The sequence below is a fragment of the Doryrhamphus excisus genome, chromosome 3 (assembly GCF_030265055.1).
Source record: "Doryrhamphus excisus isolate RoL2022-K1 chromosome 3, RoL_Dexc_1.0, whole genome shotgun sequence".
In the NCBI taxonomy this organism is placed as follows: Eukaryota; Metazoa; Chordata; class Actinopteri; order Syngnathiformes; family Syngnathidae; genus Doryrhamphus; species Doryrhamphus excisus.
Genome location: NC_080468.1, coordinates 7,906,736 through 7,933,419, shown reverse-complemented (window position 1 = coordinate 7,933,419; position 26,684 = coordinate 7,906,736). Strand labels below are relative to the sequence as shown.

Sequence of the window (26,684 nt, the reverse complement as noted above, 5' to 3'; positions counted from 1 at the left end):
CCCTTTCACCAGGACAGTCTGGTACAGTGACCGAATCCGCCTATGGACATCATGCATGGACATCGATGCAGTGTCTGCTGTCTACCAAAAATCCTGAAGGAAAATGTCTGGCCATCTGTTTGTAACCTGAAACCAACTTGGGTTCTGCTGTAGAACAATGATCCAAAACACACCAGCAAGTCCACCTCTGAATGGCTGAAGAAAAACTAAATGAAGACTTTTGAGTGGCCTAGTCAAAGTCCTGACCTGACCTTAAAAAGGGACTTCATGCTGGAAAACCCTCCAATGTGGCTGAATTACAACAATTCTGCAAAGATAATTGGACCAAAATTTCTTTACAGTGCTGTAAGAGACTCATCGCAAGTTATCACAAACACTTGATTGCAGTTGTTACTACTATGGGTGGCCCAACCAGGTATTTTTCACACATGGCCATGCAGGATTGGATCTTTTTCTCCCTTAATAATAAAACGTTTCTGCATTTTGTGTGCAGTTGTGTTGTCGTTGACTAATATTTTAATTTGTTTGATGATCCAAAACATTTAAGTGTGACAAACATGCAAAAAATAAATGAATCAGGAAGGAGGCGAACACTTTTTCTCACCATTGTATCTGTCTGGCGTCTTTGACGCTACCTTAACTTTGATGATACTTTGACAAAAAGGAGTTTCTTTGAATGCTTAACATAAACGCAGTATTTCATCATATGTATGGACAGTATGTAGTACATAGCGAAAGCAGGATGTAGACGACGAGCTGCTACTTCCCCTTCCTTCCACAAGCCACACTGCAGCATGGCGAAACTGAATTTTAGTTCCTCTTGGTGGTGTAAATTCATTGAGCTCAAAAAGAAGTGTGAGAAAAGGTCAACTCGGGTTCACGATAGTTTAGATTTGAGGAAAGAAGTCAGGAAGTTGGGAGATATGACACCTCCTCACTGTTTATGGCTGCTTATTTAAAACACAGTGGACTTTCGTTTAAATAAACTGTAAGATAGATAAATAAAGTATTGCATCATGTTAAAGTGTGACATGACCACTCCTGTGGTGTTAACCATATGAAAGGTTGCGCAAGACCACATGTTCACCTCAACTGGCTTGTTTGTGTCTAAAGGCAATTATACTATTATAATTATACTATTATACATAGTGGGGCCGCATGGTGGCCTAGTGGTTGGTATGTCAGTCACGACCCAAGTGAGGATAAACGGCATAGAAGATGGATATCCATGTACTGTACACTCTGCTGCTATGATGTGAAAATGCGTCAGTACCTTTTTAATCCACTAGAGAGCACACAGGTTCAAAAAAGAGTAAAAAATGTAGGTTATTGATAATAGATTCGGTAAATATATTTTTGTATGGTAATAAAAAAATAACAAAATGCAGTCAAATAATGATAAATATAATGTATACAATACATTATATTATTATGTATATTATGTATATAATGTAAATATAAATGTATAAATATCAATGCTATTTTTAACTATTATTATGAAGAAATTACATGCATGTTAAGTTAAGGTGATGATTGTTTTTATTATTATTTCTATTATGATAAAGCATATATATCAAACCTTACTGTACTGTATTTGCAAAAAACCTCTATGATATGTTTTGAAATATGTCAATGGTTTATTATGACAAAATATGAATACAATGAGGTATGTTTTGATTTAGCTTACTGAATATAATTTTATTTCATTTATTTTTATACCATTAAAAAAAGTTTAAGAAAATACATGAAAGTTTCAAGAGCTAATCTACACTTAATGATGTCAACATACAATTTTTGATATTCCCACTAATCAAAGCCAAATGTGAACAATAGTAAATAAAAGCACTCCATGAGGTTGACTTGCTTCCAGGTAATGTTACCGCTGCAGACTATGTGAATCACTTTGTCCTCATCTGCAACTTGAATGTTTTTTCTTTTCTTTTTTTTACAGCATACAACAGATGTATGGTAATATTTTGGACAAAAATATCCCGCTGGCTTTGCTTGGCTTTCCTCCCAGACGAGCAGGCTTGTCTCACTGGAGCCATCAGGAGCTCAGAGAGATTCTTCCTTTGTCTTCATTTGTCCGTCAACTAAGAATAAAGGTGACCTCACAGGTATGGCGCGCACAGACACACACACACTGTATAATGGTGTGTGGTTTATGCACCTCAGGTTTTGATATCATGTATTTTCTCATACATACAATTTGAACAACATAAAAGCAATATAGTTTGGAGTTCAAACAACATTGACTCGTAAAATATGCCTCTAAAGTCAAACAAAACTAGATGTCAGCAATGTTAAAAAACGTTGATGAGACATGACACTGCATTAAATTACCTTCACACAGCATGAAGTCAGCTGGGTCTGGCGTGACATAGTGAAAAGAAGTGTTCCTCCCATTCCATGTGGAAGTGGTCAATATTTGGTTTCTTACTTTGTCCTTCTAGAGCTGCACGGCCGTCGAGTGGTTAGCACGCAAGCCACACAGCTAGGACACCTGGGTCGATTCCCCCCTTGGGCATGTCTGTGTGGAGTTTGCATGTTCTCCCCATGCATGCGTGGGTTTTCTCTGAGTACTCCGGTTTCCTCCCACATTCCAAAAACATGTTAATTGGGGACTCCAAATTGTCCATAGGTATGAATATGAGTGTGCGTGAATGGTTGTTTGTCTATATGTGCCCTGTGATTGGCTGGCGACCAGTCCAGGCTTGCGCCGCCTCTCGCTCGAAGACAGCTGGGATAGGCTCCAGCACGTCCGCGACCCTTGTGAGGATAAGCGTTAGAAAATGAATGAGTGAATTAACTTTGTGCTTCTTTCCCACTCAGTTTGAAACCCTTTCTTAAGTTTAGAATAAATAACTTGGAGACTAAATAGTTTGCACAGCACGGTGGATGAGTGGTTAGCATATAGGCCACACAGTCAGGAGATTGGGGATTTGACGTGCAGGTTTTGTGCACATTCAGAGGACCACTAGAGTTACAGATAACTTCTCCACGTTTACATCATCAGACATGAAAGATTCCTTCTTAGTGCTAATTCCTTTACATATTGTAAGACTTGATTTAAAGGTGCAACAGCTTTAGTGGCAGCTTCAGTGCTATGGGAAGGATTTGAATAAGTGATGAGGTAGATATGGTATTAAATGTGTTTGTCGTATTGGTGGCAGTGTGCAGTTACGATTGAATAGATTATTACATGGGATTTTGTTTATGTATGTTTGCAATGGGGCTGCACGGCGAGAGAGAGGTTAGCGGGCAGGCCTCACAGCTAGGAGGCTCGAGTTCAATTCCACCGTCGGCCATCTCTGTGTGGAGTGTGCATGTTCTCCTCATGCATGCGTGGTTCTCTCCGGGTACTCCGGTTTCCTCCCACATTCCAAAAACATGCTAGGTTAATTGGCGACTCCAAATTGTCCATAGGTATGAATGTGAGTGTGAATGGTTGTTTGTCTATATGTGCCCTGTGATTGGCTGGCGACCAGTCCAGGGTGTACCCCGCCTCTCGTCCGAAGACAGCTGGGATAGACTCCAGCACCCCGCGACCCTCAGCTAATGTAGCCACATAAGATCATTCTGTGTGTGTTTACAAACTCATAGTTTCTAATGAACATTGTTTAAACCTGTAATGACCTCACCTCTACTTTATTAACAGGTTTACTGCAATACATCCTGTCCTTAGAGCGTTTGGGCTGAGCTGCAAACAAATTAAAGTCTCAATAAACTCAACAGGCCCAAACTCTAACTCATTTATCTTGAAGTTGCAGGTGTGCAAGGGTTTTATCAATACTCAATAAAGTACTTTGCCTGTAGGGATAAATGGCTGTGCAGGACAAATCCTGATATCACTCAGTGTCACATCAGGCATCTTCCCATTGGCTCTGCAGGCGTGTGTAGGAGATGAGGAATGCGTCCTCATTATTGTGCTCATGATGGGAACAATAGGAAGAATTTCTTGGTGGTGTTAATGATGATGGTAAGCAGTTGAAAGTGTCCCCATTGGGATTTCATGCATGACACACAATGCAGTAGTGGCCTATAGAACAACATCCATCCTATGTGGCGTTACATGCATCGCAATGATCCGCTGCAGTGGGACAAGCTTATGGACTTGGAAATGAGAGAGGTAGAGAGGGAGAGGAGCAAAGACAGAGTAAAGCCAGTGAAGAGATAACAGACACATTCAGAGTGTGAACGCGAAGGAAAACCATTAAAGCTAGAAGTGATCTGGTGGCGAGAGAATGACGGGACTGCAGCATCGGCTTTGGAAAGGCTTTCGCTTGCTTAATCTCAACAGGAGGTTAGTGCTGATAAGAAAAAAAAAACCCCTCTCTTTTAGAACTTCTAACAAATAAAACGCTTGTAGGCCTTTATCAGGCTTGGAAACATGTTTGGTAACTGAAGTGACAAAATTCAAAATTCACCCTATGAAAAATCATTGCTTAAAAATTATTTTAGATTGTAAAAGGCTGCACAGTGGACGAGTAGCGTGCAGGCCTCACAGCTAGGAGACCCGAGTTCAATTCCACCCTCAGCTATTCCTTCTGTGTGGAGTTTGCATGTTCTCCCCGTGCATGCGTGGGTTCCCTCCCACATTCCAAAAACATGCTAGGTTAATTGGCGACTCCAAATTGTCCATAGGTATGAATGTGAGTGTGAATGGTTGTTTGTCTATATGTGCCCTGTGATTGGCTGGCGGCCAGTCCAGGGTGAACCCTGCTTCTCGCCCGAAGACATGTGGGATAGGCTCCAGCACCCCCGCGACCCTCGTGAGGAAAAAGCGGTAGAAAATGAATGAATGAATGTAAAAGGCTGCACGGTGGACGAGTAACGCGCAGGCCTCACAGCTAGGAGACCCGAGTTCAATTCCACCCTCAGCCATTCCTGATCTGGAATAGGCGACTCCAAATTGTCCATAGGTATGAATGTGAGTGTGAATGGTTGTTTGTCTATATGTGCCCTGTGATTGGCTGGTGGCCAGTCCAGGGTGTACCCCGCCTCTTGCCCGAAGACATCTGGGATAGGCTCCAGCACCTCTGCAACCCTTGTGAGGATAAGCGGTAGAAAATGAATGAATGACTAAGATTGTAAATTTAAAGTAAATTAAATACCAGTTTTTCTAATGAATTTTAAATATTAAACCACTATGTTAGTCATATTTTCTAATGTTTAAATGTCAAAAAAAAAATCTTATTTTGGGTTACTATCATTGTTAGGGGTTAAAATGCAGAATCTCCCAAGTGCAGTGTAGCCTTTCAAGAAGGTTCCATCCCATAACACACCTCATACATAGGAGAGATCTGTTTTGACAATTTAGTGACATGCTCACTATATTTATCAAGCAAGGATGCACATTTAAGGGTTTCTTGCATAGGTCATTAAATCTATCAACAAAGGTGAAGCAACCACCAAGCAGGCGTGCTGGAGTGAGCCCCACCTCCGTAACACCTTGCGATGCACATCTGAAAGCTGTATAAAAGGAAAAAAACCTCCATAATGCAACCCAACCCGTGACCAACATTGCCAAGAAGGCAGTGCATGGACATATTTGCCTGCCTGGCAAAACATGCATGGGTGTCCCATCTATGATCACTGCAGAAATAAAATAAACAAAACCCAGCAAAAGTGGGAAGTGGAGCAAGATGCCATAATATTCATTCATTCATTCATTTTCTACCGCTTTTTCCTCACGAGGGTCGCAGGGGGTGCTGGAGCCTATCCCAGCTGTCTTCGGACGAGAGGCGGGGTACACCCTGGACTGGTCGCCAGCCAATCACAGGGCACATATAGACAAACAACCATTCACACTCACATTCATACCCATGGACAATTTGGAGTTGCCAATTAACCTAGCATGTTTTTGGAATGTGGGAGGAAACCGGAGTACCCGGAGAAAACCCACGCATGCACGAGGAGAACATGCAAACTCCACACAGAGATGGCCGAGGGTGGAATTGAACCCTGGTCTCCTAGCTGTGAGGTCTGCGCGATGCCATTATATAACAAAAAAAAAGTATTATTATTTTATATTATCATGAATAAACGGTGGTTTATTTCATCTAAAAAATGTTTACAATAATATCTTCGCCCGTCAAGTTGTGGACTCCAGCATGCCCCCAACCCTAGTGAGGATAAGCGGTACAGATGGATTATTTGTCCAGTCATATTTTTTCGTTGTACTGTTCTTAAAATTCTTGCGACCAGTCCAGGGTGTACCGCACCTATTGCCTGAAGACAGCTGGGATAGGCTCCAGCATACCCACGACAATCGTGAGGATAAGTGGTACAGACAATGGATTGATGGATGTTCTTAAAATTCATTCTCGTCTTGTCTCGTAGGCCCAATCTCGTAGGCATTTTCTCATCTTGTTAATCTCATGACACCCATATAAAAAAGGAATACTACTTTGCAGAAATTCGTCCCACTTTTACGGCGGTTAGTTAGTTCCAGACCAGAGTATTATAGTAGAACAAATCCAAGGTTTACCAGCAGCATCATTATACATACAGTAAGTGTTTAAAGTTGTTATTTCTTTAAGAGGAGTGTTATTTTGAAACATTGGGAGCTTTAGCTAAGCTTCACTGACAGATGTTCCACACAGTGTGAGATAGAAGGTCAGGTCACCCCGGGTCTTAATCTGTCCCGAGAGTGCACCGTGTCTTCTCTCTGGAATACTGACTGTATGTACAAGCTCACTGTAACTGTGATGTTGGTGTCTTTGCAACAGAATTGACATATGTCGATCAGATACTCTCAGTAGAGCAATTAAAGCAAAGAGAGCCCCTCAGGATGATGGTGTCTTTGTCTCCGGGGGGGATTTTAGATGAGAACGTTCTACTTGATGATTGTGACTGACACACTTTGAAATGGGATCGACATTGACGGGAGTTTTTTTAGCCTTGTGGGCGTTGGTGACATTAACAATGAAGGCTTGTTACAGGATGACAAGACAAAGCAGGATTTTAGAGACACAATTACCTTTTCACTGGGTTGTTAGATTCGAAAAGAGTATGTGTTTTGTGTACTTATTACGTAATAGAAGTTCTATGTAAGCGCTGTGGCTTTTGAAAAAGATGACTAAACATCCTCTTGGTTAGGCTGTACAACCAGCATCGCTCCCAATAGACTTCTACACCACTATGTACATCTGTGTAATACTTCGTCAGTATAGTTACTCCAGACCCCATTCACTGTGCAATATCTGATCAACCTCCATGTGCAATATTAAGGGCTCTAAATGCAATATACTAAGTTCTATGTGAAGTATTTCCATAATGCCTCATATTAACTCTCTAACAAGATCTCAGTGTATAGACTGGTTATATATCTCATCTCGTTTCATATTATCTACATACTGTATTGTATATAACTCTGGGAAAAACTGTTGTTTTTTGTTAATACTTGGGTTGTTTATATTGTTTATTTTTCTATATTGTGTATTTTGTACTGCTTAACTAACTCTGTACTCTTGCTGCTGTGCAATACAAATTTCCCCACTGAGGGACGAATAAAGGCATATCTTAATCTTAATCTCTTATTGAGCAGTGTACATGTCAATCACTTTGACAGTTGTTATTGATATTGTGACCTGACCTTATACACTTGCTGCCAACATATATGATGAACATCTCCGTCACTCTCCATCCATCCTTTTCTGCAGATCCTATGAAGCAGTGCTGATTTTAACTCACTTATTTTATTTATTTATTTTTTTACTCAAGTATTTTCCTTCATCAAACACAATTGCAAGGATATAAATAAAACCCGCAATGGCCTGGAGGTGCTTGGATGCTGAATGAAGCATGAAATGCTGCATTGTCACATTACCGCTCAGTGGGGGGAGGAAAGTCAAAGACGCCTTCCTCAACTGCTTAGATCATGGTTTATTTCACTGCATGTTGACTTGACTCCGTCGCTACTTGCCATCTGCCAGACTTCTTTGCTTGGACTTTGAAGACAAAAATAAGCAGACTTGCCTGGTAAGAGAAGACGTTCAATGCAAGGGGGGGGGGGCGTAGGGTCATGGGGTGACAAATAGGAAAGGTTTGCGTGAAGAGGTCATGCACTGTAATGGCAGTTATTGTCTTGTTTAGCCTGAGAGGACATCAGTGAAGTGAAGCATTCCTATAGGTTCACGTGAAGCTTTTTCCGTATGGTGCCTTACCATCACGCCAGAGGTGTTTTTCCATAAATAAATGTCCACCAACTCTCTTTATTCCCATTCAGAATGCACCAGTTCCTCCTCTCGCTCTCTCTCTCTCTCTCTCTCTCTCTCTCTCTCTCTCTCTCTCTCGCTCTCTCGCCCTCTCTCTCTATGCAGTTCTTTCAGTCAAAACCAGCAGCATACACACATTACAAACACACTATCTCTCCCCCTCGTTCCTTTTCCACTCACCACACGCTGCTCTTTGCCGCCTCTCTGCATCTGTCCTCTTCTCCTCTCAAGTGACCATGCATCGTAGTTGCTCTTCCTCTCTGCTTGTCTCAGACTGTTCTAGGGTGCCTTCATTGTCAAGTGGAGCCTTCTCGCATCCACACCAGGGACAGTAAACGCCTGCTGTTGCAGGACTTCGGGGACAGGAAGAAACCGGTTGTTGAGTTCCTTGGAGACCTCTGCTGGGGACCTCTGCGAAGACCCACATCTCAAGCAGTCAGGAATCTCTCAGCTCGGCACAATTTGCAGACATCGATGACGACTCATTGCATGTAAGAACACTTTGACTTTGAAAGATTTTTGACTTTTGCAGCAACTGAGCTTTTTTTGCTTAATTGTGTACCGTGTCAGTGTGGTTACTCTACTCAGTTGTATTAAGGGAAGACGTACAATACAAGTCAAGTCCATGTTTGTACCACATAGTACTGATTGTTACTCACTTTTCCAGAACCAAAAAGTTACCTGCATGTTACTAAACTGTAAAAGTAAAGACAGACCATTGCATGCCTCAAGATGCACCATACTATGTACGGAATTATTACTCCTGGTATGTCTTAAATTACCCTTTGCAGTATTACATAAAACCATCTGAAGTGGTTTACACAAAGGTCTTTGGACTGGTAGGGCATGGTCCTTGGAGGAAGGCATTACAGTAAGGGACAAAATAGTTTTCAGTCCAAGAGAACTTAAGAAACTTGTCATGTATTGCCACAGCATCAACACATACTGTGCATATAATATTATTGTTATGATTACTTATTATGATATTTGTTACTTACCATAAATGAATGGAATTGTACAAGCCTTCATCTAAGTGGTTTTGATGAGCAAAAATTGGACTATTCTACAAAGGTCAAGTCAAGTCAACTTGCTCAGGACAAAACTAAGAGCAGTACAGTATATCGCAAGTTGGGGTCTCCGGATATGAACTTGTTCAATCCCAGCCATTTAAAAAAAAGCCGTCCCTTCGACACACAGAATATTGTGTCCTTGGGCTATATAGATGGTGTATATTTAACAGGGGTCAGCAACCCGCGGCTCCAGAGCTGTGTATGCCTCTTCAGCGTCTTTGCAATATATTTTTTTGAACACCGGAGTGTGGAAAATGCACGTCTTTGAAATGAGTTTAAAAAATCCAACTTTGTGTGAGACCATGAATGCATCCTGGCTGAGTTCTGATAGGTGATTGGATGAGCATGAGGATGAGCAGACAGGATGCTATTCAGATCTCTCTAACACAGGTAAACATGGAGGGGAAAATGTAACACTAATTACATAATATGTATAAGTTTATCACCAATACTAGCAAGACTCCATGAACTCGTCTTCTTATCTAACTGACTTTGATTCCCCAAAATTCCCTCCAAATTTGACAGCCAAAACCGTGGGAGACTTAATTGGCTCAGCATGTGACTCGTCGCTGCAGTTGGTCGCCGGCTGTCAATTCACTGTGCTATACATTTCTTCAGGCATCAGGTAGTGAGGTTTAACCAAGATGATACCATGATAGCCCTGCTAGTTAGCATCCCTTATACATGCACACTCACTGCACTTCTATTTGTTCTACTCTCTTGTTAGAGTTGATAACACTTTGTTTTAAATGCATTTTTTGCGGCTTCAGGCTATTTTTCTTTGAGGGCAGGGGGGAAAATGGCTCGTCTCATAGTAAAGGTTGCCGACCCCTGGCCTATGACTTGTATCAAAACATGTGATAGTAGATAGTAATTCACTACTTCCTGCATAAATGAATTGAATTCCTGAATAGTGAAACCCCCTCAATTAAAGCTGTACTAAAAGTGTACGCTTTTTTATTGTTTAATCTCATATCCATTGTGATAGTGTTTGAAGTCATTTAAATCTCTGCTGTGTCATTCTACTCTTTGCATGTGAGGTGCTAGCAGCCTGATTAAAATAGTCAATAGAAGGAGACATTGTTTTAACTGGGAAAAGGAAATGCAGACATTATTGCTAGAAATGGTTCATCACTTATATTCTTCATTCTTTCTCACGTTTTCAGCTGGATTCAGACCTTCTCTGAATGCAGTGATCAGGACTGCATGGCTGTTACATCAAGCTCAGTTTTTCCTCCAAAGGACACTCATGCTTCATCATACCTGCCTATGACTTCCATATGAGATTCCGCAGCTCTGAGCAGAAGAGGCCCCGACTTTCGACTTCCAGTCATCATAAAAACGATCAGGTTTCTCCGCCTCGGAGCAGCTCTCGTGGTAGTGGCGTTTGTTTCTGCCCACAGCCATGCAGGTGTCCTTCGCGTGCACAGATCATGGGCTGAAGGCCCCGCGTAACGGCGAGCACAGCAAACAGAACACCACCAGCCCAAACACCACCAGCCAGGCCCGGGCTCGCTTTCGCACCGTGGCCCTGATAGCTCGAAGTCTGGGTTCCTTCACTCATCGCTACCACCACAACCTCAAAGAGTCCACAGCCAAGCTCACGGGCATGAAGTATAGGTATGTTATATATATATATAGATATATATATATTTTAGACAATTATCCCTTGTCTTCCTGGTTGTTTCTTGCATAACATCCCTGTTAGGAGAAAATGAATTTAGAGCCTTGATTGTGAAAATGGAGATGAGCAGGAACAGGCGTTGAGTGGGATGATGTGGGTGAGTGTCCACGTCTGAGAGACAAGAACAATTATTTTTAGAAGAGGATCTTTTGGCAGCTTTGACGGATTATTTAACAAATGATATGGGCTCATTGAACTGTGATCTAGAAAGGCCTCGCATCAGACGGTATATGAGGAAAATGACAGTACTTTTACATCCAGGTCCATTCTAAAAACCACAACATGGACGCATGAGAAACTAAACAACACACTAAACAAATAGCATTCAAACCAACTAACTGAAAAAAACAACAATTTATATAGTAGTTAGTTAAATCTTTTTTTACTTTTGATAACTTTTAAAAATAATATTTGTCCCTCGCCATTTTGTGATTTGAATTTCTCAGATTCACTATCACGGTTATTAATATGTTCATTAACAGGGCCTCCCAGTCAAGAGATGGGGAAGACAAGGGTTTGATTCTCCGCTTGGGCATTTCTGTGGAGTATGTTCTCCCCCTTGCATGTGTGCATTTTCTCCGGGTATTCCGATTTCCTCCCACATTCCAAAAACATGCTAGGTTAATTGGCGACTCCAAATTGTCCATAGGTATGAATGTGAGTGTGAATGGTTGTTTGTCTATATGTGCCCTGTGATTGGCTGGCCACCAGTCCAGGGTGTACCCCGCCTCTCGGCTGAAGACAGCTGGGATAGGCTCCAGCACCCCCACGACCCTCGTGAGGATAAGTGGTATAGAAAATGGATGGATGGATATTAATGAATAAGTTAGGTATTAGGTAATTTGTGGTTGGATATGGCCTATTATTAGTTAAAAAATATGCATATTTTATAATTTATCATGTTTTGCCTAAATTAAGTACTTTCAAACATAAAAATGGTTAAATTAAATAAAATACAAATATAAATCACTATGGAGTCACATTCAATGATGTGTAGTATTCTACACTGACCAGTAAGTTACTGGAATGTTCAATGAGACACACAAGTAGCAGACCTGACTTGCGGAAGAGCAGGTTTGAATGATCTCACAACAGACACAATAGTCTTAATGAAAAGCACTCATAAAAACACAGGCTACTGTTGCCGCAGGAACCTACTCCAAGCTAAAACTCAACTCAACTCCTGTCTGCCTGCCACTCTCTCTATTTTAAAGGGAAACTTACATTTGTTGGCATGCGTCCTGGCATAGTACAATAGTTAACTTCTTTTTTACACTTGTAGGACAGAATGTTAAAATGCTACTTACATAGTGTAATTGTTAAAGTGTTGGGATTCATATTTAACAACATAAAAAGTATGTTTTTGAAGGTGTAAAGTAATGCCTTAGTACTTCTTGGAAAAACTGTCAATTGAGCAGCTGATTTACGTAACAGAATAAAGTGTAGTAGAGCCATGCAGTAGCGCTCTCCATTTGTGCCCGAGTGGGAGTTGTAAAAAAGACGGGCCAAGTAAACAACACTCTCTTAACTCAATGAGTGGGCCCTCAACTCGGAACACAGCCTGGCTTCCAACTGTGAACGCTCTTTTACGGCCTTGAAATTCAACAGGATGAGCGAGTAGAGGAAAAGAGATTGGCGTGAGACACAATGTTCGACAAAATCAAGTGACAAGTGAGAAAAAAAAAAAAAACACCAAAAAGTGTAACGTTTGGGTCAGCTGACATAAAAGAGAGCAGAGCAGATGAACGTTTGATAAGCTTCTGCTTGTCACACAATCTCATCTCGTTTCCATAACAACATGGAAATGACAGACTACAATCTGTTCCCAGCACTAATATGTACAACGATGCGTTGTATTGAATGGTTTAACATTTAAAACTATTCCTAGTACTACTGCACAGTAAGAAAACTCCTTGATTGGTCACTACATCATTTGGTATATGTGATTCATAAACATTATTATTTTTTTTTTCATAATAACTCTCTCCCTTTGTTATTGCAAGTTTAACAGTGATTTCTGTCATAGTTAGGTACTGCAAAGGGGGGCGCTAGCATTCAAACGTATCATATTGTTCCTCATGAGCAGGGGTCTCAAACTCAATTTACTTGGGGGCCACTGGAGCTAGGGTCTGGGTGAGACTGGGCCGCATCAGGTCCCCCCCCCCAAAAAAAACGCATTTATTAAAAACAGAAAAATATACAAACTTTTTCAGTGCTTTCGTTCCGATTCTCTACAATAAAAGCTCTGATAAAACATTCCACTGTTCTCAAATATCTTAATTTTTATTTTTCTGCACAAAATAAGATAAAAAATAAATAAACAAATCAAGAATAAAGAAAATCAATCAATCAGTAATAAATAAATATAATAATAATAATAATAAAACGGCAAATAATAAAAACTTAAGAAACCACATATAGTTGGTGGGTAGACAAATTATTTTTTTCAGATTAAAATTAACAAAGCATTATTAGAGCCCTGTAGACATGACAAAACATGACTATAGTCACATTTATACTTTTTTTATTTACAACATATTGCGCAACTGCAGGGTCTTGAGACACATGCTAACTCGCAAACTAGAGAGCTAGCGACCTAAACGGTAGCCTTCAAGTTATTTCCTTTAAACTTAAATAGCCAAAAACTTACCACTTCCACACGGATATGGAGGATAACTATTAACAGTTATTTAACCTTTAACATGAACATTAATCAAACGTAATATTTTTTTCTGGGTACATGATACCATACAGCATCCATATCAAACTTGCGCGGGCCGCACTAACATTAAACTTTCATATCAAGGCGGGGGCCTCAAACTAGTGTCCTGCGGGCCACATTTGGCCCGCGAGCCGCGTGTTTGAGACCGCTGCTCATGAGGCTACATTCTTCTGCACTCAACCCACCGAGACAAAGAGACTTATGAGTGACACAAGTACTGACTCAGTTTATTCTGTTCTATGGAACAAACAAACAAACAAGGTGCTGAAACCAAAGCACAGCATGAACTCACTTCCTGCCTGTTTGGAGGCGAGAGACGAGGAAAACAGACACACATGCACATGGCATTATAGTGAGGCATTATGTCAAGTTCATTTTCAATTATTGTGGGATCGCTTAATTAATTTATTATTGACGTTTTTAACTTTCAAGATCTTGTGACGCCCTTGATATGTAGTACTGTACACTGGTCACTAGGTGTCAGTAATGTTACTGTAATGTTCAGTAGGACACAGATCAGACTTGATCGCTGGAACAAATGGCATTTATTGCAGGTTTGAATGATCTCACAACAGGCACAATAATGTGAAGTAAAAATAAGGACACAAAAACTGAAAAGTGGAACTAATTTTTCCATTAATGGCAAAGGTTATTTTTTTTTAGCATGTGAACCACATTTGTTAGAAAATCCCATCCTCTACATTGGAAATAAACATAAACATCCCAGGGCAATTTTTCCAAGATGAGCTTGTTAGTCCTCTGTAGGCGTACATACTGACGTGCAGCACTTCCACACACGAGCAAATGTATTTGCACTGAATGTGCGAGACTCGGTGGGAGCATCCGAAGGCGTAGCAAGTCATAAGCGAAAAGAAGCGGAGCATAAACTAATAATACCACCACCTGCAGCGTTTTTTGTTGTCATGACAATCCAAAAATAGTGCCTCTCCGACTGCGGGGTCCCTCACTCGCAAACCTTCGGAAGACCTTTTCAAATATAATACTGTCAGCCCAAACAAGTGACGTAGTGATGAATGCTGCACTTTTAGTCCGGCTTCCTGCTTGTGTGGCTTTGAGGTCCTTAAGGGTCAGTAAGCAGAAGGAGGGTTCCTCATGGATGTTTGTCATTCAGTGATGCCTTATTTTGGAGTCATTTCTTAGTTTGTGTCGGCCATTTTTTGTTTTCATTGGTCTCTGGGGCACCAAAATTTCTGTCTAGCGACAAGTGATGATTCAAACATGCAAAGCACAATTGAACCACTGAGGCTGAACACAATCCATTTACAGACTGCCTGTTAAACTCCAAGATTTGTTTGTATTTTTAATATTCATGTCTAAACTGAATTTAACTGTTGTTGAGTTTAAGGAAAAAAGGGGTGCTTGCTGAATTGACTTAATGTATTGTACATTTTAACATTGTTAACATTGTCATGAGAAGGTAAAAAGAAGTTCTTAAATTGTATGTCAACATTTAAGATTAATACATTGTGTAGTTTCCATTAACCCATTCAATCACAGATATTTTTTATGATTTTGACTGATTTTTCAAGGCACACAGATTATTGTGTTCTTGGCCTATATAGACATGTTATATACCAGGGGTCTCAAACTCAATTTACTTGGGGGCCACTGGAGCTAGGGTCTGGGCGAGACTGGGCAGCATCAGGTTTTCCAAACCCCCCCCCCCAAAAAAACGCATTTATTAAAAACAGAAAAATGATTAAATTTTGCTTTGGTTTCGATTTTCTACAAGAAAAGCTCTGATAAAACATTCCACTGTTCTCAAACATCTTACTTTTTATTTTTCCGCACAAAATAAGATGAAAAATAAATAAACAAATCAAGAATAAAAAAAATCAATCAGTAATAAATAAATATAATAATAATAATAAAACGGCAAATAATTACAAATTAAGAAACCGCATATAGTTGGTGGGTAGACAAATTATTTTTTTCAGATTAAAATGAACAAAGCATTATTAGAGCCCTGTAGACATGACAAAACACGACTATAGTCACATTTATACTCTTTTTATTTACAACATATTGCGCAACTGCAGGGTCTTGAGACACACGCTAACTCGCAAACTAGAGAGCTAGAGACCTAAACGGTTGCCTCCAAGTTATTTCCTTTAAACTTAAATAGCCAAAAACTTACCACTTCCACACGGATAAGGAGGATAACTATTAACAGTTATTTAACCTTTAACATGAATATTAATCAAACGTAATAATTTCTTCTGGGTACCATACAGCATCCATATTAAACTTGTGCGGGCCGCACTAACATTAAACTTTCATATCAAGGCGGGGGCCTAAACTAGCGTCCTGCGGGCCACATTTGGCCCGTAGGCCGCGTGTTTGAGACCCCTGGTATATACCAAAAGAAAGATTAGACTCTCATCGTTCATCAGAAAAAACATGTTTCTACCTTTTTCCGTTCTTTAGTAATCATCAATAGAACATATGTAAGTTTCGGCAAAGTATTAGTTCTCCATGGCTCTTTGTGGAGAACAACATGCATAAGTGTGTGATAAATGCGCAACCTCTTTTGCGCAATACATCGAGATGCCTTTTCACTTCCTGCTTGCTATGCAACGTGGATGTGGGCTGAGTTGTTATAAAATACCCTTCTGCCACCTTGTGGTTGGTTTTTTTTGGGGGCTTAAAACTGCATCAAACATGTTCTCTTTTATGGTAGAGTTGCATCATCACCTCTTTGTGCCTCCCATGCAAAAAAACTTAAAAGAGCGAGCGGTCGGGTTGAAAAAAACCTATAAATATGTCTTTGGTAGCATTAGTTTTCTATACGGCGGTCGACTGGTTAGCGCGCAGACCTCACAGCTAGTAGACCCGAGTTCGATCCCACCCATCTCTGTGTGGAGTTTGCATGTTCTCCCCGTGCATGCGTGGGTTTTCTCCGGGTACTCCGGAATCCTCCCACATTCCAAAAACATGCTAGGTTAATTGGCGACTCCAAATTGTCCATAGGTATGAATGTGAGTGTGAATGGTTGTTTGTCTATATGTGCCCTGTGATTGGCTGGCGACCAGTCCAGGGTGTACTCTCACCTGAAGACAGCCTGGATAGGCTCCAGCACCCCCGCAACCCTAGTGAGGATAAGCCGTAGAAAATGAATCATCATACTTTTCTTTGACCTCCCAGTTTTGCCATGAAAATGTTGTGGTTCCATGGTGATGTATGTAGTTTTCCTGGTATTGAGCTTCCCTACTATTTTTCCCTCCATTGCTATGCCATATTAAGGCGCTTGTAAGGAAAACCTAATTAGAAGACCTAACTAGTGTTGGCACACCAAGAACTTGAGCCTGGAGCAAACAAGCTCCCTCAGCACAAAAACATTCAAATTGGCAAAAAGTTTTAACGGACTTTGCATTCTAATTAAAATCGAGATTATTTCATGCAAGCATAACAGGTTTAAAATAAATACAACATCCATTTTAGGAAACAGCCTGCAATTACTAAGATAATTGGAAAGCATAAAGAATATCCAACAGCACAGCTGCCGATACTAAATGAATATAATGACTTGTTAGTGGGAATGAAAACAGGCATGCAAATATTTGATCATTAGACAAAATGTGCTTTTTATTCCCAACTCTTCAAATTTTAATTTCATCTCACTAAAGACATCAAATGACATTAATGCCGTGAGGTTTAAAGATGGGGCATGAATTAATGAGGTCAAATACAAACACATTTTGTTACATTGGTACCCAAATCCTTTTTTTAAATTTAAGTTGCAACTACACTTTAGGATATATTCTGACATACTTTCTGAGGCTACTGTAGAGTGCTCTAGTTTTTTTTTTTTTTTTTGTGGGAGCTTTCACTGAATTTTACAACATACTAAATCATGCACTTCAGATCTGCCCACATGTTCTTCAATAGAGTATCAACCCACAGGCCAACAGCTCCGTCTCTGCCTGAAATACAGCTACTCTGTGTGGAGGGATTTGTAGCCTTTCCCTCACACATATATATACATGTATATAGTACTCAAGCATAGTGTAAATAAATATAAACAGGAGCAGTCTACTATGGCTTAAACATTTGCAACCTGTAAATTATTACATTCACAGCAAAAAGTAAGCAAAGTTCATATCTCATACACACTTGCATGTTATTATCAGTATTTAATGGAAAAAGACTGATAAGAAGTTTGTGCTTTCTGCTTCTAAGGTTATATGTATACTCATCATTGCATCCATCCATCCATTTTCTATACCACTTACCCTCACGAGGGTGGCGGGCATGCTGGAGCCTATCCCAGCTGTCTTCGGGCAAGAGGCGGGGTACACCCTGGACTGGTGGCCAGCCAATCACAGGGCACATATAGACAAACAACCATTCACACTCACATTCATACCTATGGACAATTTGGAGTCACCAATTAACCTAGCATGTTTTTGGAATGTGGGAGGAAACCGGAATACTCGGAGAAAACCCAAGCATGCATGAGGAGAACATGCAAACTCAAGCGGGGAATCGAACGCTGGTCTCCCAGCAAATTTTCATAAAATTACACACAATTTGACCATAAAATAAATAGTGTCACATAGTTCATATAAATTAGGAATGGACATAATAATTGATCGCAAGAAATGATGTCGATGGTGTGGAATGTATGTGTCATAAATCATTCATTCATTCATTCATTCATTTTCTACCGCTTTTCCTCATGAGGGTCGTGGGGGGTGCTGGAGCTTATCCCAGCTGTCTTCGGGCGAGAGGCGGGGTACACCCTGGACTGGTCGCCAGCCAATCACAGAGCACATATAGACAAACAACCATTCACACTCACATTCATATCTATGGACAATTTGGAGTCGCCAATTAACCTAGCATGTTTTTGGAATGTGGGAGGAAACCGGAGTACCCGGAAAAAACCCACGCATGCACATGCAAACTCCACACAGAGATGGCCGAGGGTGGAATTGAACCCTGGTCTCCTAGCTCTGAGGTCTGCGCGCTAACCACTCGAACGCCGTGCAGCCCGTGTCATAAATCAAATGAGGCAAAATGGAGTGCTCTATTAATATAATAATATATAATATTATCTGCTAATATACATACGTATAACACCTTGGCAAAAGGGATGCAGATATTGTTGATTGCTTAAAAACTTGCATTAACGTAGGACCTGCATAGAAACTAAAGCAGACGCACACACACTGTGCAGGAGGCTGTAGGGAGCCGACTGTCATCCCCTATTTGGCATTCTTTGTCATATAGAATGCTTTATGCGTAGAGAGCGTGTGATGCGCTTAGACTTGAGGCTTGGACTCGCAGCTCTGGAAGCCTCTGTCTGCCTGCTTGTGTCGCCCCTACTTCCTTTTGATCCATCACTGTTTTGCCTTGTTAAAGTTAGTCTATTCATCTCAAACTTTAATAATTCCCTGTGGCTCTAAGATATTGTGATTAGGATCCCCTTATCTTTTGGTTGCTTGCTTTCATGAGCACATTGTGGCATCCATTAGGGAAGCAGTGGGAGCAGAAGATGTGGGTGTTGTCTAATCCTTTCTGCCCATCAAGGTTGCATTATGTGGGTTTGATTTGTCTACAACAATCCCTGAGGGGAGCTTGGAGTTTTATCTGTTTACTTACAACCTTGACAAAGGAGTTAGATGGCAAATAATGATTTGAGTAAGGAAACAAATGATAATAAATGTATGAAATGCCCCCCACTTCCCTTCCTACACGCACAGTAAGAAGCAATTCCTCTGAAGATTTGAGGACAATAACACAGCCAGATGTGGATGTATTATCTTTATCTTAGCCGAGGATCCCTCAATAGAAGAAGCGCCATACTGTACAGCAGCATGCAAGATGCTCATAAGTGGTGACAGGTTTGTGTGAGTGGGCGTCTTCAAGTGACTCATTTGTCATTTTTCTTCAAGGCTTCTTTCGGGTGCCATCCAACCACGAAGGACTAAGACACCCTTCACTGGCTTGAGAAGTTGTTGTCTTAAGTTCGCACAGTCAAGTTGTCCTTCAGTTGTAGTAGTTCACTTTACTCCATGCAGTATTCATATGATCTGGCTTTTTATACTGTGATAGATTTGATGGAGCATCTCTGTGGGGAGTTTGCATGTTCTCATGGGTTCTCATGGGTTTTCTTCAGGTACTCCGGTTTTCAAAAACATGCTCGGTTAATTGGCCAAATTGTCCATAGGTATGAATGTGAGTGTGAATGGTTGTTTGTCAATATGTGCCCTGTGATTGGCTGGCGACCAGTCCAGGGTGTACCCCGATAGGCTCCAGCATACCCGCAACCCTATAATGAGGATAAGTGATATAGAAAAAGAATGGATGGATAGATTCGATTTAAACCATACATACAGTATATATGACCATAGTAAACATGAAAAGCTCTTCAGATTCAGATTTATTAGTTTGTTTTTGTTCTCAGAAGTGCTCTCTGAATTGCAGTGATTGACACAGACAGAGAGAGCTGGATCAGAACTCCCTTTCTATAATACATCATAGGAGACTAGGCTTCACATCCATACTTCTCCATGGCATCAGACATAACAAAGTAGTCCAAAATTGGTGACTGCAAAGTTGAAACTATGTTGTCTTAGGGTATTTTTGGAAATTAAATTGTATATAATTTTTTTAAATATTTTTTTTATTTTATGTGAATGTTTACCTTATCTCAATTATTTATATTTTTTAATTTAATGACATTTTTAAAACTGAATACACCACTCAAATGAATGCATCATATTAATTTAGACTTGTTTATTATTTCTGCTTGGCGTGCACGGTATTTGTTGATTCTTTGATCATTTATCTGTTTTATAAGTTTTCCTACTTTGACTGAATTGACACTAAGGAACAGAGGCCTGAATTGGACAGTGCATTAGTTCTAAACAAATGCCCCACATCCCCAAGACAATTTATCCCTTTTTGATGCAGTCTTGTTGATTCTGCACCAACAAATATGTTTCCATTTGAAATCTCCTCCTTGGGCCGCCTCCTTATGCTAAAGTGAACATCCATCACTCTATGGGAAGACGCCTGTAGACAACAATCAGCTCTAACTGCCACTTTCCACACAATTGTCTTGCAACACATGCACCACAGTAGTTTTACAGACTGTAAACTATATGGAAAGTCAATCTGCAACAAGGGAGGCAACAACTCGGAGGTCTTAGCTCATCTTCCTTGGTGTTAACGAGAGAGCAGAGTGCAGTTTTGCACCGCCGTGGAACAGCTGGACGCAGATGAATTCTCCCATTCATATACCATTGCAGTGTTAATGGAGAGAGGAATCCATTGAGGAGGGAATTAAGAGCAATCAGCATCAACAGTGAAGCTGCTTTGAAAAGACATCAGCGCCTCCTTGAGAGCAGGATTGCATTTTGGGAAGAAAATAATAGGAAAAGACTTGATGTGCTCCCTTATTTAATAGGATAAGAAAAACCAGGGTCTCAAACATGCGGCCCGTGGGCCAAATGTGGCCCGCAGGACACTAGTTTGAGGCCCCCGCCTTATTATGAAAGTTTAATGTCAGTGCGGCCCGCGCAAGTTTGATATGGATGCTGTATGGTATCATGTACCCAGAAAAAATTATTACGTTTGATTAATGCTCATGTTAAAGGTTAAATAACTGTTAATAGTTATCCTCACTATCCGTGTGGAAGTGGTAAGTTTTTGGCTATTTAAGTTTAAAGGAAATAACTTGAAGGCTACCGTTTAGGTCGCTAGCTCTCTAGTTTGCGAGTTAGCATGTGTCTCAAGACCCTGCAGTTGCGCAATATGTTGTAAATAAAAAGAGTATAAATGTGACTATAGTCGTGTTTTGTCATGTCTACAGGGCTCTAATAATGCTTTGTTAATTTTAATCTGAAAAAAATAATTTGTCTACCTACCAACTATATGTGGTTTCTTAAGTTTTTATTATTTGCCGTTTTATTATTATTATTATATTTATTTATTTATTTATTACTGATTGATTGATTTTCTTTTTTCTTGATTTATTTACTTTTCATCTTATTTTGTGTAGAAAAATAAAAAGTAAGATATTTGAGAACAGTGGAATGTTTTATCAGAGCTTTTCTTGTAGAAAATCGGAACCAAAGCAAAGTTTATTCATTTTTCTGTTTTTAACAACCTGATGCGGCCCAGTCTCACCCAGACCCTTGAGTTTGAGACCCCTGGTGTAAACAGTATAAACCGTTCACGAGATGAGACGATGCACGAGATTGTGCCTAGGAGACGAGATTTTTAACTTGAAAACTTTTTAACTTTTTAACAATGAAAAAATATATATGACGATATACTGCAATCTACACAATTCTTTTATAATATATTATACTCTTCTGCACTCTGTGCGTATGCTAGCGGCCCCGCCTCCACCCACCAAGATAAAGACTGAGATAAAGATAGAGACTGTATGACTGGTCTGAGGTGCAGTAAGCAAGAGTGATTCCTCTTCCTGTTTGGAGGCGGGAGATGAGGAAAACAGACACCTAAACACTCTGGGCTGGTCGCCAGCCAATCACAGGGCACATATAGTCAAACAACCATTCACACTCACATTCAAACAATTTAGAGCTGCCATTTAACGTAACTCTGAACCCCCGATGTTGCTTCCTGTTTGCTACTCACACTGCTCCCCTCGGGAACACATTTAGAGCAACACACACAAATAAGAGTATTATTTATGTCATAAATGGCTTGTTATATCTACTGTATATTGTATAAGGTGTTATTTAATGTCTAGAAGGATCTAATGATGTTAAAACCCATATTTACATGGTTCTATGCTCTAACTAGGAAAATATTACATTTATAAATACGGACGCTGACTTAATCACGATGGGGTCTGGGACTATGTACCGTAATTGCAATAGACAAGATATTATTGTATATCAGAATATATTCTTTGCCATATAAATAATAATAGAACCATTTGAAAACAGGTTACAGGTTACAAAGGCTCCTCCTTAGACTGTTGACATGCTTCTGATGTGATTCACTCCCGCGACAATACAAGACGGTATGATCCACTTCAGTTATGATATGATTAATTTAAATTACAATTCAATGTGACACAATCTGATTCACTCCAATTGCAATACAATTCAATTCCCACCAATTTCAATCTGATACGATTCAGTCTATGGTCGTTTGATACAATATTATTTTCTCTTGTTATGATTTGGTACGATTGACCCTGGTTTGTTTCGATTCAATCCAATTCATTCCAATGACAATGCAATGCGATATGATTACAATGCAATGCAATATGATTTACCTCAATCACGATGTCGCCCAGTTCAATAGTCACTCAATCTATAACGTCAGACGATTCAGTCACTCCTATTACAATGCAATACTACTCATTCCAGTTACACTGTGATATGATCAGATACTACATTTTCTGTGATACAATCTGATTCCGTCCAATTGCGACAATATCATTGCACTGTTAACAGTCGTATTCACCTTTTGTATATACTATATATGCCTGCATGTTAAAATATAGCTTTTTATATTTCAAACTCCCTTTGGTACTGTTTGTTTGTAATCTCACCGTGGAGAGAAAAAGGGGGAAAAAAAGGTAATTTCGATGGCGTGTGTGTTTCATTCTTGGTCAGTTGACAATAAAGACTCCAATTATGACACAAGACATTCCACATCAGTTGATACAGCACAGTATGATGAACAATGCAAAGCGTATTGCACAGTGCATGTGATGTTGTACTGCCCAAACACCTTGCTATTAATTTTGTGTTATGTCTCTATACTTTTCAAATATACTCGGTCACAAATAGCCAACAATTTGGTGTCCAGTGTCTATGCTGTTTACTGTATAATCAAAGTTAATGACCCTCACTATAATCGACTATAATCACATCTGTTTATTTATTGTTTATTTTACAGCCTACTCTAAACCGGTTGGTTAATTATTTGAGCTATAGCTGTGTCAACGCATCTCTGAACTGGAGAACATTGTCAGCTTCTACCACGTACAGCTGATGACATCTTGAGCCTTAACACAAGCTGCATTAGTCACATTCTGTTTTACTCCACAGGAATCTTGGGAAATCTGGTTTGCGTGTCTCCTGTCTGGGCCTTGGTGAGTGCATTTAATTAGCAGTAGAGAAAACATCTAATGATTCCACAAGCATCCAAGTGCAAACTTAAGTGACCTGTGGGCTTTGGAGGGGGAATGTGGTGCAAGCACAGAAGGAAATTTTCATTATAATATTTTGTCTTCTTATGCATTTTTCATATTTGAGAGAATGCAAAAGCTGTTTGCAGCGCTAATATTTTTCTTGTTAATATTTAATCACAATGCACAATTATTGCTCATATGCTGTGCACGGCATATAATAAACGGCACCACTTTCATACATTTAGTCCACTGCTTGCGTGTAGGTGTGCTTGCCGGCTATATTGTAAATTCAAGTGTGTGCACTGCAGCGTATGTGCACAAAGTCGCCTGCAGGAGATGACACAAAATACAACAAATCAGAAAAAAACTAAATGATTGAGTGTTTTCCAGGAGCAGCGGACCCCGAGGAACATTTATTGATAGAGATTTTGTGAATGAGTCTGTTAGTCATCACTGCAGTGATATTTCAAGGAATGTGGGCACAATACATAAACAAACAGAGCAACAAGGAATGGCAAGTGAACGTATAAATATAAAAATAAAATACAACTACTTTTACTGAAATACAATGTATTACGAATATAGTTGTAAGCTCCATCACAAGTACATTTAACAACAGTTAAATAACTGTTATATAGTAATATAATAATTAATAGTTATCCTCCCTATCCGTGTGGAAGTGGTAAGTTTTTGGCTATTTAAGTTTAAAGGAAATAACTTGAAGGCTACCGTTTAGGTCGCTAGCTCTCTAGTTTGCAAGTTAGCATGTGTCTCAAGACCCTGCAGTTGCGCAATGAATGCCAATTTGCAAATGTGCAGTGATCCATATCCATATCCATATCCATATCCATATCCATATCCATATCCATATCCATATCTGATGTTGTGACCGTTATCTTTTAAATACACTTGTGTGTGGCAACTCTAAATCCTACCCCCGGGCAGAAACATGATCCTCCATCATTCTTGGATGTGTATTGATAGCTACAATACTGCAATTATACCTCTTGAGCCTCTTTGAGCTGTCGACAGATAACAGGTGCAGTCTGTCCATCCTCACCAGCTCGTTTTAGATTTTTCATAAGGTTAAAACTGGAAATATACTACATGTAGTGTAATAACATAATAATAACATAACGAGAATATGACGCTAATGGAAGAGATCAGGCCTTAAGCGTTCCTCTTGACATGCAAGAGTAATGTGCATCCATGCGTTTTATGCGTGTTTAATTGTTGTGCTGCTTGATTAGAAATGACCCTGCATATGGGCCACTGTTGACATTGTTTACTCATCTGTTCTTTAAACCCTCATTGTCAAAGATGTGCATGTACAACATAGACGTAGGTGCAGAAATAATACTATATAAAATATAATTCTCTTAAATCTGACCCAACCACCACATCCGTGCTCACGAAGTCAGAAGTTGTTGCAGAGTGCATGCGTGTAACAATGCAGCCCTGCACACAACGAAAAGTCCTCTTGCACTAAAAGTGCTACATGCTCCCAAATCCTTGCCCACACTTGCAAGTACAGCGAGTTGGGACCAGGGCTTGGATGATCACGTAATGGGCCTCCTCAGGTGCTCGCCCCCAAATGTCAAACCAATCTAAATCTTTTCAAAACGGCACCCCGGTGAGATAGAGGCATGATTTGCATGCTGCAAAACTTATATCACTCCCATAAAGACAGGACGTCCCACACACGACAGACATGGTTGTTCGAAATGCTGCAGTGGGGGCGAAGCTGATTGGCGGAGGGGACTGCCGTTTAAAAATCAACCGATATCGATACCATGCTTTTTCACTGATATCATCTGATACCAATTTGTGGCCAATCGATCGGAGCACACTGGTATATTGTACATATATATTAGTGTGAAAAAGTGGTTGCAGCCTTCCCCTTCCTGAGTCATTTTTGTATCCTTGTTAAAAAGTATTCCTCCTTGTCATCCTCCATGAACGGAAGATTCATTTACAGCCGCGTAACTGCTTCCTTCATTCGGCATGTACCATTGCTAGCAGCTAGCAATCATACAACAGGAAACAAGCAGTCCTGCATGAAGTAGATTGATTGCCACTGGTCTACGGCCAATCAGAACGCAGAACATAATGGGCAAGTTCTACCTTAACCAATCAGGACTATTTAACTGAGATAAACTGGACATGTCTGAACCCTCTTCAACTCTCAACTCTTTACTGGTAGCAGAATTAATCAAATTAACAGAACGCCAATAGATGAGTCTAATACACTACAAGGACTCAGAACACAATGCACATTCATATCCTGTTAAAAAATGATTGCTCTCAAAAACTCTGTGAAAGGTGAACCGGGATGTAATGAGGTAATATTGTAATATGATATCACATGCTACTGTAGAGCCAGGATGAAACCCCCTATTGGTTATATGTAGATTTTTTGCAGCATTGTGTTTTAAGTGTACTGTAGATTCAATGCATCAAAAACTCATATAGCTGTCAGTAATTTGCCTTTGAGGCCAAGCCACCATGTGGTTAATATTCTAAATGTTCTGCCATGTCTAAAAATAAGTTGACATTCTAACACAAGCTCCAAAGCCTGCAGGATTAAACATTTGGCTGTGATAGTTTTAGCGGTCCAACATTTTTTCACATTGATGTTTGGTTCAACAGGCACTTGGGTGACATTCGGAGGTCAGATCTCTGATGAGGTAAGACATCATGTCAACTTGCATCTCTCAGCCATTACAAGCCATGAGCGTATGTTCAAATGCATTAATTGATGCCGCCAATGACAGCTACTGAGCACTTGTGACACCCAATTACATGAGCCCATTTGGCCATAAATGAAGGATCAGTACTAAAC

General features: G+C 40.1%; 1 protein-coding gene across 1 annotated transcript in view; it reads left to right on the top strand.

Moving 5' to 3' along the window:
- The first annotated feature begins 8,350 nt into the window (after positions 1 to 8,350).
- The window catches only part of kcnab1b (potassium voltage-gated channel subfamily A regulatory beta subunit 1b), a 34,957-nt gene continuing 16,623 nt past the window's right edge, over positions 8,351 to 26,684 (top strand). Inside the window, exons 1-4 of the mRNA XM_058067238.1 lie at positions 8,351 to 8,710; positions 10,456 to 10,909; positions 23,760 to 23,803; positions 26,492 to 26,529. Coding sequence (XP_057923221.1) covers positions 10,695 to 10,909; positions 23,760 to 23,803; positions 26,492 to 26,529 — 297 coding nt within the window. The 5' untranslated portion in view covers positions 8,351 to 8,710; positions 10,456 to 10,694. The remainder of the gene's footprint in view (positions 8,711 to 10,455; positions 10,910 to 23,759; positions 23,804 to 26,491; positions 26,530 to 26,684) is intronic.